Source organism: Cibotium barometz, chromosome 33 (genome assembly GCF_041138505.1).
Source record: "Cibotium barometz isolate CiBa-2024 chromosome 33, ASM4113850v1, whole genome shotgun sequence".
Classification (NCBI taxonomy): domain Eukaryota; kingdom Viridiplantae; phylum Streptophyta; class Polypodiopsida; order Cyatheales; family Cibotiaceae; genus Cibotium; species Cibotium barometz.
In genome coordinates, this window is record NC_141078.1 from 22,737,358 (window position 1) to 22,753,401 (window position 16,044).

General features: G+C 44.5%; 1 protein-coding gene across 10 annotated transcripts in view; it reads left to right on the plus strand.

The window, feature by feature from the left end:
• The window catches only part of LOC147619394 (ARM repeat superfamily protein), a 165,785-nt gene that overhangs the window by 115,337 nt on the left and 34,404 nt on the right, over nt 1-16,044 (plus strand). For all 10 annotated transcript variants that reach the window (XR_015261847.1, XR_015261846.1, XM_086773028.1 and 7 more), the window contains 4 exons: nt 10,269-10,607; nt 10,975-11,128; nt 11,442-11,552; nt 11,685-11,861. Coding sequence is in view for 8 of the 10 variants with exons in the window: in XM_086773028.1 (XP_086629154.1) it covers nt 10,269-10,607; nt 10,975-11,128; nt 11,442-11,552; nt 11,685-11,861 (781 nt within the window). In the remaining 2 variants the exon portion in view is untranslated. The remainder of the gene's footprint in view (nt 1-10,268; nt 10,608-10,974; nt 11,129-11,441; nt 11,553-11,684; nt 11,862-16,044) is intronic.

Sequence of the window (16,044 nt, forward strand, 5' to 3'; positions counted from 1 at the left end):
TTGAGTTACTCCGATTCGGAGGCCTATTGGACCATTGTAGATGGCACATGATGGCTTGCCAATCTTAAATAAGAGCAGTCGCATGTGTATCGGAATACGGCTAGTGAAATGCGCAAAGACTATATCATCATAATTGATAATCCAATGCTCATATGCATCTGTATGCATGTTAGTGCACATAGCTCCCAACGTATGTGCCCATGGCTTCACTTGCTCTATAAAATCAAGTAGAAGAGTGGCCTTCCTTGCCAGTATATGATAATGAATGTTAGGGACATTGAGCCCACCATGTATTTTAGGCAAACATACGAGCTCTTGCCTCAACAAACTCAGCCCCCTGTATATGATAATGAATGTTAGGGACATTGAGCCCACCATGCATTTTGGGCAAACATATAAGCTCTTTCCTCAACAACCGTAGCCCTCTTCTATCCGCTTTGGTTTTCCATATGCATTCCATTGCTTTAGACATGAAATTGTCAATTTATCTATGCGACCAATGTAGTAGCGGAAGATAAAAGTGCACATACGCATTATAATTGACTGCACTATCTACAATTACACATGTAGAGGCCACGTAGATAATTTCCAATATTCAATTTTACGGTGCAATTTGCCAAACAAATTTCCCAAGAGGCTGAAAGTTCTCCACCCAAAATGCATTTAGTTTTTTCCTCTTGGTAAAGCCAAAAAATGACATTTTTCATAGCCCATTCTGTCCATTACTTGAGCTATAAAGTCCCAATGCACTATGTCAAAGGCCTTGGCTATGTCGCCTGCATAATGAGAACATCCTGTTGCGTATACTTGGCATATTCAATGCCTATGTAGGTATTTGCTATATTGTCAGTGAATTGTCTTCTAGGGACAAACCCATAGCACGTTGGATGTAAACATGCGTGTAGGACACCCTTTATTCTATTAACAAGCATCTTGGTGGCCAATTTTATATGACAGGCATTAAAGAGATGGGACGCCAATCCGAGATAGTTTCACTGAGCTGTTTTTTGGGCAGCAATTTCAGCAAACCTTCTTTCCATGAGCATGGCAACTGTCCGACATTCCAACAGTGATTTATCGTAAGTAAGATTAGCGATTTCAAGATATCCTAAGACATTTAAAGGAACTCCACAGTCAAGCCATTCCAGCCTGGAGACTTCCATTCGCCTAGACCTTTTATAGCATCATCCAATTCTCCATCTGTGAAGGGCTCATCCATGTTGTTAGCCTCTTGCTGTGTGATGACATGCATAACCTACTATAACAAAAGTTGACAAGTAACCGTTGTTAATCATAAGTAGCCGTCTGTCAAGTAATGGAGGGCCACATCACAGCTCTGTGCAGAAGTTTGTGATGCATCAACACTATACAGCTCTCGTGCAATCATGGTTGCACCATAAGCCAACAACCATCTGGATCATTGTAACCCAGTATAGGTTGCAACTCATGCTTAACCATCGTAAGAGTGCCATAAAAAGCTTGGGTTCCCGCATAGAAAATATGATATCCAGAGAAGACCCCTTCACTGGCTCTCAGAACTTTTGAGAGTGCGGTTAACAACACCACACAGGGAAATACACTAGCCACACCAGGAAGAATTTTCCTGAACATGGCCAGCATATACATGCCATGCTCTTGCACAACACAACTTAAAGCATTTCCTGAATTTAAATTAGCTATTTTCAGATTTATTCAAATGAGAAAAAGAATAAGAGAGCACCTGGTACGGTGAGTACAATCCAAATACAACCGGTACTATTTGTAGCAAGTACAATCAAGCACTTAAGGTTCTTCACAAGTGTGCAAGTACAACCAACCAGGTACTATGCAGATACCCGTACTTGCAGTAGGTACAGTAGGTACACCAGGGGCAGCCAGCAGGTACTGTAGGTACTGTACTTGCAGTAGGTACAGTAAGTACACCAAGGCAGCTAGCAGACGTGGACAGCAAGTACAGAAGAAACCTGTACAGCCGTGGACAGCAGGTACACCTGGGCTGGTACAGCCGTGGACAGCGGGTACAGTCGATGGAGAGTAGGCGGGTACATGCGATGGAGAGTAGGCGGGTACAGCCAGCTATCTTCAGGCATGGGCAGCCGTGAGGAGGCAAAGGAGAAAGAAGAACCACCAACCCACCACGTGGGGAAATTTAAAGAAATGCTCCATGCAAAAGAAAGGCTTATCCAAGGTAATAATACCTTAATACAAAATTTATACTTATGGGCACCCACACTAGGAAGTAAATGTCCAGCCCAACTTTTAGTGTGTGTGAACACATTAGCTTATAACAAATTAAGGTTTACTCTAGTTTATGGATTTCACCTTTTAAAAAGGGGAAAATGAATATACTTACCACCTGTTCACACGCTGTTCACACGCCACACCACCAAGTCAGCAAACAGCATTCCACAGTACAGTGAGGGCGTCCCCGTCCAGTGTACTGGCACGGCATAACAGGCAGACACACGCAAACAAGTAATGCAAAAACAAATTTATGTATGCAGGCATAAATGCATGTGCACAAATAGTGGATGAAATCTCCCTTTCATGAAACTTGTACAAGAGGTTCCTGTCGGGCACAAAACTGGCGCGACAAATATAAATAAATATGTCATGTTCTTCCTATGGAGTGACAGTCCCATAGGTAAGACACCATCCTGGCTATACACGGGTGGCACCAACAGGCTTCCGTTCATACAGCACGAAGCAAATCACACACGGGTGACTCGAAATTGGTTCCCGTCCATGTGACACAGCAGTGGTCGCACACGGGTGGCATTGATCTAGCTCCCGTCCATGTGACACCATAAAACTGGCCCTTTCACATGGGAGACTAGCCTGGCCCCATGTGAACATGGCACAAATCTGGCCACTCTATGGAGTGACAGTCCCATAGAAGTGGCTCCAAAAATGGAGATGGACCAAATGGTGACATCCCCCCAGGCTTCTAAACAGTTGACCTCAACTGAAAAGCCTCAAGATATGCCTGTAGAAGCTGAGGGTAGTCAGCAAAATAATCCTCATCTACCCACTTTGCATCAATTGGTAAATAATTTTTAAATTTCACAAGGTATCTCATGGAAAGCTTCCCATGGGGTAACTTTCTCTCCTTGTGAAATACAATCTGCTCTGGCTGAAGCATCTCCTCAAGCTCATCAAGTTTTGGCGGATCTTCTGTGACAGGCTCGTATGGATCTGGCCCCACATACTTCCGCAAAAGACTCACATGAAAAGCATTGTGAATCTTCCAATGGCTGGGTAAAGCAAGCCTGAAGGACACGTCAGATATTTCTCCCATGCAGTCTTTTGATTTGTCACATAACACTTCAATAGATCCAACACGGCTGAATTTGCAGCTTCACTTTGGCCATCCATTTGGGGATGATAAGCTGATGAAAACTCAAGTTTAGTGCCCATGTTATCAAATAAAGCCCTCCAGAAGAGGCTCGTAGTCCTGGGATCTCTATCCCCAACAATGGACTTAGGCATACCATGATGCTTGAAGATGTTAGCAAGAAAAAGCTTCACCATATGATCAACTTTAATGGTTTTCTTGACGGGCAAGAAATGCTTTTGCTTGCTAAACCTGTCCACAATGGTCCAAATAGCATCATTCCCATGTTGGGATCTAGGCAAGTCCATAATAAAGTCCATAGTAATACTTTCCCATGGCTGCGAGGGAATAGGTAATAGCTGAAGTAAACATGGAGACTTTTGCTTGTCAAATTTTACCTTTTGGCAAGTAAGACATGCACGTACATATGCCTCAATGTCTTTACGCATGCTTGGCCAAAAGAAATATCTCTCAATCATGCGTGTAGTAGGCATGATACCTCTATGACCAGCATAAGGTGGAGCGTGACATTCCTCCATAACCTTTGGACGCATTTCCTTCACCACACATAAGCAGTTATCCTTCATAAGATAACCCTCTTTGATCACATAAGAGGCATGCGATTGACCAGCCATCAAATCAGTCCATATATGGCAAAAATCAGCATCCAAATGATACAAATCTCGCATGGCAGCAGGGTTCTGTTGTTTAGTCTCTCTAGGCACGAAGTCCCTCCAGTCCGTTGCTTGTGAAGTCCGGCTATCTGCGCTACTGTTCCAATTTCCTCTAGATATTTGAGCTTGGGTCTCGACTGCTTGACTGTAGATTCGTGTAGGTAAGCTTCTTGTGAGTCTGGCGCACAGGTGGAGAACTGCCTGGCACAAGATCTATGCGATGATCCTTGGGCTTTTGAGGAGGTAGTTCACCTGGCAATGCATCAACAAAACAATCTTTATATGCATGAAGAAAATTCAACCTATCTTGAGTCAAAATATCTACATTTTGATGACTTGGTTCAATGCTATCACGAACAAAAACCAAGTACGCAGAAAGACTCTTTTTCATTGCTTTATTAATCTGGATGTGAGATACAAGTGGGATAGAATCCCCTTCTTTGCCAGTATCAATAACATGCATGCGGCCTCTATGCATAAAGGAAATCCTGTTTGTCTTGTACTCTTTGTTTGCGGGGCTCAAGCCTATGATGCCATGGCTTGCCAAGCAATACATCACATCCATTAAGTGGTGCAGCCAAGAAATGCTCATGATCAAGGTAACCCTGGATATGTATGCGCAACTTTCCTATAAGTGGGGTAACTTGCACCTCTTTATCAACAAAGGCAGCTTCTGCTTCAATTTGAGGCCCCATGTCCTCAAGCTCAATACCCAAGGTGGCTGCCATCTGAATAGAGATGAAGTTATCTGTTGCACAATCATCAAACATAAATAGGGCGGCCTGATCCTTGATTTGACCCCATGCTTTGCATACCATCCTCTCTTTTCCATCATGCTTTGTGTTTCCCTGCGCATCAGGAACTGCATGCACATTTGCCTTGGTTTGCTTGTCCTCATGCTTTGGTTTGCGGTTAGGGCATTGTCTAAACATATGCTCTTTGCTGCCACAAGAAAAACGTTTCCCCTCCTTGGCATATTGCTCCCTTTGCTCGGGGGTCAAGCCAAATTTGTTCTTCTTTGGCCCATGATCCTTAGATGAGGTATTTTCAGCTTTACCTCCCTTCTGGACCTCCCGGAAGCTCTTTTTAGGTGGCTGTCCACCTTTTTGCAGGTTTGGGACAGCCTTATCTTTGCCCTTAGAACCCCCTTGATCTTGCTTAATTTTGAGCACCAATTGCTCCGTAGGAAGAGGAGAGGCTATAAGCTGTTGCAAAGTGTGTTTCGGGTGCAATTCAATGCCCGAACGATAAGCTGGTTGGAATCCAGATCGAAACTTCCTCGTTCTTTCATCCTCAGCGATTTGCATAAAGGGAGTTACCTCAAGCAACACTTTCCAAAACTTATTGACATACTGCTGCACACTTTCATTATCTTTTTGCTCAAGTCTATCCCACTTTTGGGTGAGCGTTTGCTCCGCATTAGGTGGCAAGAATTGGGCATAAAATCTGTCCTTAAACTCTTTCCAAGTGCAAATGGGGTCTTTGGTGGTCTTTTCAGTGATCCACCAATGGGCAGATGTCCCCTTCAAGAACATGCTTGCATGACGAATTTTGGACTTCTCAGTGAAGTCCTCATCACTAAAAGCAATATCAAACTGTGCCACAAAAGCTAGCACTTTAGAGGCATCATATTCTCCATGAAAGGCATCAAATTTCACGGACTTGTCCCCTGCCTTGAACTCCTTGAGCTTCTTCGGATAAGATACATGTTCTTCTCTTTTTCTCTTCCCCTTATCCAATGGGGCAGCTCTCTCTGCATGAGCTTCATGGGCAATGATAGGTCTTCCTCTAGCCAAAGTGACATGGGTCTTTGATACTTTTGGCCCCACTGCATATGACCTCGCTGAGAAATGCCTTGTCTCGCCACGAGACAACTCAATAGGCAAGGTCTTTTGGCTTGCATGCCGACCACTGTCCCCATGATGTACATACCTAGAATCCAAATGGCCTTGAGCATGCATAAATCTATTTCCTACTGTGCCTTGAGGAGTACATGCATGGCGAGAGGTGACCGATACTTCTTCTTTATGCAAGTATGATCTCAACCTTTGAGAGGCTGGGTCTCCATGCTACAAACGGGGTGGATTTTTGAGCATAAGTTGTCCATCCTCTCCCTCTTTAAGGTCACTCTTGCGGATAAGATAAGAGAGTGCCAGCTCCCTTGGCTTCTTACCCACTTCTCGAGCCATAGACTCAAAAGTCATGTCCACCATAGCATCTGCTTTCTTGGCTTCTATGAAACTTTGTACATGGGGGTCCTCATGCAAGAATTTCAGCTCTTGCTCTTTTGCCTGCAAGAGCCTCTTCATGTTCTCCAACTCAGCCCTCAATGCATTGGGCTCTTCCTCGTGCATGGGTTCTTTACCACGTGATGGCTGTCCCATGTATGCACTGTCATAGACTCTCTCCAAAGGCTTATGCCTTCCATGCAATGCATCGGATTCCCGTGAAGCACTTGATTGGCCCCTCGAATTCGGCACTTCCAATGGGTTGCCGTGGCTGTCCATTGAATTAAGTGTTCGTCTAAGCTTCCGATTTCCGTGTCTCCACTTGAGAAAGAGAGACGACTGGGCACTGATAGCAATGACACTGCTCCCAACAGGAGGCCTATAGATCGGAAGACAATATATACATATTTAGAACACTTAATTTAACTGTTATTAAACAATGGAAACAACATCAGCAACACAGAAACTAGAAATACTGAAAATACAAATGACACCAGCGCTGGGGCCGGAAAGGGTTGGCCCCCCCGTCAATACTTTTTGTATTTCTTGGAGTATTTATATTTGTACAAGTGTCACGGGCCCGACAGGCCAGATTTCTCCACAAGGCAGTGAAAACAACCAAAAAAGAACGGGTTCAACCTTCGATAATAACCAACATGGCCCATAAACCGTTGGACTCCCTTGTAGTTGGTGGGTGGGGGCGATGAAGAGGTGTTGTGCAGAGTAGCCCCAGATCACAGGCTCATTCCCACCTTCACTGGGTGGACACCTACCTTTTACTGGTCTTCCGGGACCGTGCACCAACAGGCATGCCCGTACTGACACAGGCCAAGGAGTACACCGCGGAGGGAACGTGGCTTGGTTCTCCCCAATGAGCTTTGCTCCCAAATTCCCTGGTGAGTTTAACCTTCACTGGCTCTCAGAAGTTCTGAGAGGGCGGTTAACAACACCACACAAGGAAACACACTAGCCACACCAGAAAGAATTTTCCTGAACATAGCCAGCATATACATGCCATGCTCCTGCACAACACAACTTAAAGCATTTCCTGAATTTAAATTAGTAATTTTCAGATTTATTCAAATGAGAAAAAGAATAAGAGAGCACTTGGTACGATGAGTACAATCCAGATACAACCGGTACTATTTGTAGCAGGTACAATCAAGCACTTTAGGTTCTTCACAAGTGAGCAAGTACAACCAACCAGGTACTATGCAGATACTTGTACTTGCAGCAGGTACTGTAGGTACACCAGGGGCAGCCAGCAGGTACTGTAGGTACTGTACTTGCAGTAGGTACAGTAAATACACCAAGGCAGCTAGCAGGCGTGGACAGCAAGTACACAAGGAACTGGTACAGCCGTGGACAGCAGGTACACCTGGGCTGGTACAGCCGTGGACAGCAGGTACAGGCGATGGACAGCAGGTACATGCGATGGAGAGTAGGCGGGTACAGCCAGCTATCTTCAGGCGTGGCAGCAGTGAGGAGGCAAAGGAGAAAGAAGAACCACCAACCCACCACGTGGGGAAATTTAAAGAAATGTTCCATGCAAAAGAAAGGCTTATCCAAGGTTATAATACCTTAATACAAAATTTATACTTATGGGCACCCACACTAGGAAGTAAATGTCCAGCCCAACTTTTAGTGTGTGTGAACACATTAGCTTATAACAAATTAAGGTTTACTCTAGTTTATGGATTTCACCTTTTAAAAAGGGGAAAGTGAATATACTTACCACCTGTTCACACGCCACTAATATCAAATAAATAGAGAGAGAGGGATTAGAGAGGAGGAATGGAGAAGAAAACAGGAGGACAAAAGTATGTTATGTTCCGATAGGCCTAGGGTCAGGGTTAGGGCTAGGGACGTAGACTAACTTAGGTCGGGGTTAGGGCTTACCAGGGGCATGGAGACTAGGAGGGTTCACACGTGCCCCAAGGGCGCTAGTAGGATGAGGTCTAGATTGGCTAAAAGCTTATAACTAATAACCTAGGGCTAATAAAGCAAGAAAGCTTATAAATAAAGCAAGGGCCAATAATAGCTAGGTTATTGCTTTATAAGTGACCTTGGGGGCACTTATGAGTTGTTGAGGTATTCACACAGTAGACAGGAGGGCCACGAGGGGCATGCAAGACCTCATGGCCATGGAGGTGCTAGGGGGATGGTTCGGCCTAGTGGTATGGGACGCTAGGTTGGGGCCATCGGTGCCAAGTAAGCTCGTGGAAATCAAACCTCATAAATCTAGAGGACTCTACGGGTGGGTGGTGAGTCACTAGCCACAGTCTATCGCGGTCATGCAATGCGTACGATGTCACGTGTATGGAGCCTCGTTAGGGTTTCAGCTCTTGGTCAGACGATCCTTGGGTGTGGTCTATGGAGACCTTACAAACATGCTTTTCAATAAAAAATAAAATCATAGATGAGCAAGCAAAAAGCAACGGAACTTGGTAAATTCATTGATATAAACACATATTTGTCTCTCATGAAAATATTTCTTTAAATAGGGAAAACATATCAAAAAGTACTTGAGTATCGAAACTGGTTTTCAAAGAGAGTTTCCAAGTAATCTGGCCTTTGAAATTTGAGCTGGTTAAAATATCTGGTTTAAAATTCCATTTAGTGAAATCAGCCTTATGAAGCCACCCTTGGACCCAAGTAATAGTATGTGGATTCTGCAGCAAATCCACAATGGGGTATGGACCTCTTGGCATGTAGAGACCCCTACAAGGTCATGTGCCTATGTCCTGGGAAACGCGATTTCTCATCTTCAGGCTCAACCTTGTCCAAACCCATGGGTTTCTGGACAAGGCTTTGCTTATTTTCATCATGCAGAAAAGCAAGTGGAGGTAGGGTCCAAGGCTTAATTGATCCAAGCAGCATCACTAAGTCCAAGTCATTACTCACCATCCCAAAAAGGCAACGTGATAACTGACAGCAAAGAAAAGCAAACCGACAAAAGTTGAGTCTTATGTTTCACGGATCACTTGTGGTTAGCTTTAAAACGAAAAACAAAGGGAAAAAACAGGTTCATTACTTGGCGCTTGCACCGAAGTGAATTGTTCGTTCCCAGGGTTGGGTATGCTAATTTAAGGATCATTGGTAAAAACCGTGAATCCACTCCAGAATCAGCCTATAATCATCCTCAAAACAAGGTTTGAGTGCAAGCTCAAAGTGTAGTGAGGAGGTGGGTGAAAATAATCAAGAAGAATAGGCACGAGAAAGTGGCACATATCTTGTGCTCGTATCTGCTTTTTATTAAAAACAGCATCCCACTGGTGGACCAGTAAAAACCCACACTTTTTAAGAGAGTGGCAAGACCTTTGATCACACAATTTGGTTCACTTATTTGATCCCCATCACTCTCCACATTGAGCACCCACAGCTGCGCCAAAAAGAACCACCTTTTCTCCCAAAAAGCACCACATCTTTTTTTCCCTTGCTTCTCTCTCCCAAATATAGAGACTTTTGCATGCATGTGCTTTTCACCCCAAAATAAGAGGCTTCATCCATACACAATCCCCTTGTATGCTTTTTTTTTTCTCCCAAAATTGGCCTCCGTTCAGCTGAACCTCTGGGCCCTTATATGCTCGGTCAGCTTTGTCCGTACAAAAAATACTGTGACCAGTCAGCACCCAGCGCTGTCTGTACCATACGGCCTCCTGTACAGCCCATACGGCAAGTATGGTAATGCCTGCGGTACAGCTTCTAGGCCATGCTCTCCAGCATGTGCAGCTGTGCTTCCAGCCTACATAGCCTATGCTCACACTACACACATGCACATGACCTCTCTTGAGACTTCATAAAGCCCTGTGTACAGCCTTGTACAGGATCCACACAAGTTACCAGGTAATTGCCTTGATGCTCATAGCCACGCTTCATCCATCAAGCTTCTGTAATCTGCTTTTATTTCTTGAAAATTTTCTATTGGTTCAAAACACAGGGTCGTAGCTGTATGTGAGAATGCCAAGGGGTCTGAGAAATGTTACCCTGATTAAACATTTGACTTATTACGTGTGGAACGTGCTTTTGCAGGGTGGGGCTGGCCAAATTCATTAGCTTGTTGACACAGCAAGTAGGTTCTGATATGAAGAAATATGCCGGGGCGTTATTAAAAGTTCTCAAAATGGCTGCTCAGGAGGAGAAAAGTCCTTCTTCAAGGCGTGCTTTTGTATCAGCATGTGCAACAGTTGCCAAGCATGCAGGTCCTTTGCAGATACAATCGTTATTTGAGGATGCAGTTGTACTTTACAGTACAGGTGCCATCAATGCACAGACTACAAGTGCCTTGTTGTTGAGAGAGCTTTCTCTTCAGGCCAGTGATGCCTTTGTGGGCTATCATACAATGGTGCTTCCATTAGCTTTTATTGCAAGGTCTGCATTTCAAAAATATGCTTTGAAAGTTAAATTTCTACCTTCATTCTTTTTAAGATTGTGGCTTAGATCTGAACCAGCCTTTTCATATAAACAAATACTTCATTGGTTTGTGAAACCATGGTTTCTCTTTATTCTGCTTTGTGTAAAGTAGTCAAGCCAATTATGGATTCAATACAGTGATGGGATTGTGATATTACATTGTATTGGATGAACTCATTTCTGTTTTGAGGTTGGATTTTCTTGTAGATGTCTTTTCTGGATGAATCATGCACACATACTGCATGTCTCCAACCTGTGTTTATACGTTTCTTTGTGTTAGATATGTCCAAGAGAAATTGCAAGAATAATTTGATGATTTGACTAGGTTTGAAGATGACAAAACGGTGAGCAGTATTTTTGAAGAGATTTGGGATGAAAATACCAGTGGTCAAGGCGTTGCATTGCAGTTGTATGCATCTGATATTATACCTCTGGCACTCAATGGCCTTTCTTCCACATTATGGGCACAAAAGAAGAAGGTGATCGCCATTCTTCTCTAGACTTGACAATTCAAGCATTAGTGCTTGATTTTGTTTTATTTTCGTTTGTGACTTCTCATGAAGCGAATCAAATGCGGAGGAGAGCTTTCAATATAGTTTGTCGTATATTCTTTTAGTTTGTTCTTTTTGCATCATACTGATTCAATGATACTCTTTTACAATATTTGTAAATCACCTCACCTGTTTTCTAGTAATAACTTTGCTTGATTCTCTTTGACGGTCATGATGCATGCACATTTCTTGTATATTAGGGAAACTGAGAGTGTTTCTCTGTTTTATCCTGTAAATTTAGAGCGCCAAGGCCATATCAAAACTAGCAGAATCTGCTGGCGACTCCACTGCTCAGTTTGTGCAGCCACTGTTGAGAGCTCTCTTAGAGGAGTTGCCAAATCGTTTATGGGAGGTATCTTTGTTTTTGCTTTTGTATTTGCAAAGCATGCTGCTTGTTGTTTTTCCTTTTCACTTGGTTAATCTACATTCAAAGTCCAGAAGGTTTTTTAAAACTGCTGATTGTGCATAGTTTTGCTGTCTGTAGGGCAAAGAAGTGTTGCTCGATGCATTGAATGCGATTTGCAAAAGTTGCAGTGGAGTGATTCCTGAGTCTTCTACCCCCAATGTTATAAGCAGGCACACAGTTGTGGCTGCTGTGTTAGCTGCCTGTTCAAAAAAGAAAATCACCTTTCGTAACGCAGCATTCTCTTGTCTTGAGCAGGTATTCTAGAGTTTCCTTGTATGCTGGATAGTATCCTACTGAAATACTATGAGCTAGTATGACGGAACATACATTTGAGAGCATGCAAGTTCCTCTTGTTTCTTTTTTTTTTTTTTTTTTCAGGAAGAGACTTCTATTAAGTATGAGAAAAACATACAACAATCACAGCTATAAGCCGGAAAAATAGAATAGAATCACCCCAATATGTAAGGTGATTTCAACCACTGAGGAGCATCATGATGCCATGTAAGACCTGTGGTACTAGAGGAAAAGAAGATGCCATGGTCCCATTCCCGCATAAATATCACACGCTTCGCCTGCGCAGAACGAGAGGCCCCTGAATGCGAGCCCAAGTAGCCATAAGAGTGTGGATGATATCACCCCATATAGTACTAATGCACTGAGACCCAAAAATCTGGACACCCTCAATAGCCTCCGTGCATCTAGCTCTCCAGATCTGCCATGCTGTAATACTGGCAATAATCTCCCAACTGGTGTCAATCCTCTGTCTAGGGGGTGTATAATCAGAGTGAGGAACATCCTGCAATAAACCATGTTGGGCAATACCTCTACGAATGAAAAAAATAGAATCTGTACCACTGCCCTCATAAAAAAGTGGCGGACCGGACTGGGAGAGCCAAGCAATTGCCCCCCAAGTCACATGCATGGCTCGGCCACTCAATTTGCCCATAAGTTGGGCTACAGGACCCCAAATATGCTGTGCAATGCTGCACCCCCATAGACAATGTTGTACGGACTCAGAATCTGCCGCACATCTAGGACAGGAAGGTGCTACACCGAAAAGTGATCTCCACTGATTGGTGGGGAGACCACCATGTAAGAATAACCAAAAGAAATGAGAGATCTGGCTCCTTCTATATGAGTGCCAAAGTCTATGCCAATATCTGCGCTGTATCACTGGAGAAATATCATAGCTCTCCCAATGAGGCCTGAGAGTAGGGATCCTATGCATCTGTCGAGTGAGGAGAAGCCTGGCATTCCGAACAGTGAAACTGAAAAAAGGAAGGCTTTTCAAAGGATCGAAGGCATCAATCCACTCCCACTCTCCTGGATCCCACTGAAGATATCTGATAGGACTGCCACCATATAGCCACAAACACCAAGAGCCATGAGTCACTATCTGAGGAGAAGGGTCAATGAACCAGTGCTTCCCCGAGCGACCAACAATCCTCACTGGACTAAGCCTAGTGTTTGGTATGATCTTCTCCATACTACTTCTCCTCAATCTCCCACTAGGCATGATAGAATACATGAGGAAATCTGTATCCTCGTAGCCTGGCAGAGCAATGACCTGCAGAGGTATGCCTATCCTCGAAAAAACTCCCAGCCAACTCGGATGATAGTCTCCGTGAAAGGTCCCAAAAAGGCACTCATGTGGAATAGCTGCATCAATCTAATCAATACGAATGCGAGAGCCCCTAAGATGCTGAGTGGATGCAACTCTCCGATCCTCCGGTAGACTCTTAAAGATCTTCCAAGCAAGAACTGTGTATGCGCATCTCTCCCATCCTGACCATTGCATTGAACGAGATGCACCAAGTGGCCGACCAGCCTCATCCCTAATGAACTCGTTCCACATAATAGGTTTTCGGTCAGCCTCGTCCAAAGACCTAGGAAGCCTTTGTCGCAAAAAATATCTTATGCTTTTCCATGCTTTGACAATGGCTGCAATAAGAGGGGAAGATGGTGTCCTAATATCAGCCTCTGTGAACAAAAAACGTGTGTTGGGCATCCAGTCTCTCTCGACCCTGGGTGTACATCTGGAAATCTGAGACAGAAGAAATCCTTCCAAGGCTCAGTGCCCAGTAGGAAACCTCTGGCCACAAGTTTGCAAAGCAACGCCCTGCATTGAACATCCGGATCGATAATATTCAAGCCCCCCTCTCTTTTGGGCTGAATAACTGTGAGCCAAGCAACCCTGGCACGAGTGTCTGAGGTGCCATCCAAGCCCGACCAGAGAAAATTGCGGATCAATCTCTGCAATTGGCCAATGCACGCACGAGAGAAGCACCAACAAGAGGCAATAAACCAAGCTGAGGCAAGCAAAACCTGATTAGCCACCAAAGCTCTGGAGGCTAAATCTAATCTCCTGGAGCTCCAATGGAGGAGCTTCTTCCGGATACTCATAAGTACCGGAGCAAACTGCCGTGCAGGAGAAATATCAATCCCAACTTGGCATCCCAAATATCTAGCAGTACATCCTCTGTTGATCCAAGTAAAACCAAGCTCTGCACCCCAATCAACTCTCGGTGAATCACTAACCCAAAAACCAATAGATTTGTGCCAATTAATGAGTGCCCCTGCTGCCAAACAGAACTCCTCTAGTGCTACCCGGAAGGAACATAAGCATGTATGTGAAGCCTCCAAAAACAGGGTTGTGTCATCAGCTAACTCAGAGTCAACCAACTCCTCATGGCTACGAAGAGGCAACCTCAATCCTGAAATACCAGCAGTGGAGCGGAGAAAGATGCTCATGGCCTCTGCAACTATGATATATAATAAAGGGACTAATGGCAGCCGCCCTGTCGTACTAAGCGAGAAATCTGAAACCGCTCTCCTCTATCACCGCAAGCAAGAACTCTACTGTGGGCATCACGATACATGCATGAAACTCCCTTGATCCATCTTTGAGAGAAGCCCATATGACTAAGAGTACCCTCAAGAAAGTCCCAATCCACTCTATCATAGGCCTTCTCAAAATCCAAGAGCAGAATGGTTAAGGGCTGATTGCTCGCTTTAGCCCATTCGACGGCCTCCCAAAACGAGAAAATGTTATCAAAGATGCTCCTGCGGTGTAAGAATCCATTCTGGGTATCATGAATAACATCCTGCAAAATTGGCTGCAATCTGATGCTCACTGCCTTAGCAAGAATCTTATAGGCAGTCCCAAGTAAGGTGATAGGTCTCCACTGGCCAATCAATGTCTTATCCCCGCTCTTAGGAATAAGATAAATAAGCCCCTCAGTGAGAGAAGAAGGCATAGAACCTGTGTCCCACATCTCCTGCAAAGCCGATGTTATCTCAGCCCCAATCTCATCCCAAAAAGTAGTGAAAAAAACAGGGGAGAGGCCATCCTCCCCTGGACACTTACCATGAGGTAAGGCATGAAGAGCATGACTGAACCCGTGCATAGAAAAAGGGGCATCCAGAGCGGCACACATCTCCTCGGTGATCAAATGTGGCAATGCATTCCAAACCTTCCTCTGTGCCCTGTGTCTCAGATCAGAATACGGCTCAGCACTAAGAAGCTGGCAGTAGAAATCGGTGGCAATCTGTCTAACCATGAGAGGATCTGAGTGAAGAGTGCCATGTGAATCCTGCAACTACCTGACACTATCTCTGGCATGAGATGGGCCGTGAGAAGCAAAGAAATGTTTGTTACATCTGCCACCCATCTGTGTCCAAAAGGATTCCTGGGCATGGAAACGATACTCCGCGCGCTGCTCAAGAGAGTGATGAAGGGATACGTCATACTCATCCTCCACCTAGACGGGCCTAAATATCTGCTCAAAATGAGCCCATGCAATAGGCTTGTTCTAAAGCTCTCTCCACCATGACAAGGCTTTCCTTTTCAAGAAGCCCCATTCCATCTGAATCTTCCCTCAATCACCCACGCAACTACATTTGGAGGGTGTTTGCGTCGGAAGTGAACTGATGGAGGACCCACCACTGATGCCTTTGGACTATCCCAAAGGCAGTGTCTCTTAGTTTCCCAATGGGCCCACAAACTCCATTGTGTGGGTCGTCCTTCAATGGCCATCCAACTGGCGAGTGCGAAGCTACAGTTGGCTAAGAGCCACAGAAGAGGGCCATCTTCTGCAGTCAAGCTCACCCAAACTCACCATAGGAAGCCCTGAGGGGATACCATGTGAGTGCCACCAAGAGGAGGCAATGGGAATGCTATCAAGGTCTTGGAGTAAAATGCAACAGCCTAGTCTAGCCATGTTCTGTAAAAAATTCTATGTGTGCACTTTGTTTCCAACGAGATTAGAAGGGCATGTTGAAACTATAGAAAGAAACTACCTTCATCGATTCCAAGAGATGACCTCTGGATTACATATACCAAATAGACTCGATGAATCCTATGCCAAATTCACACTATCGATCATTCCACAAGCACTCATAGAGCATCTAGGCTAATGAATAAATATGCCACACAACT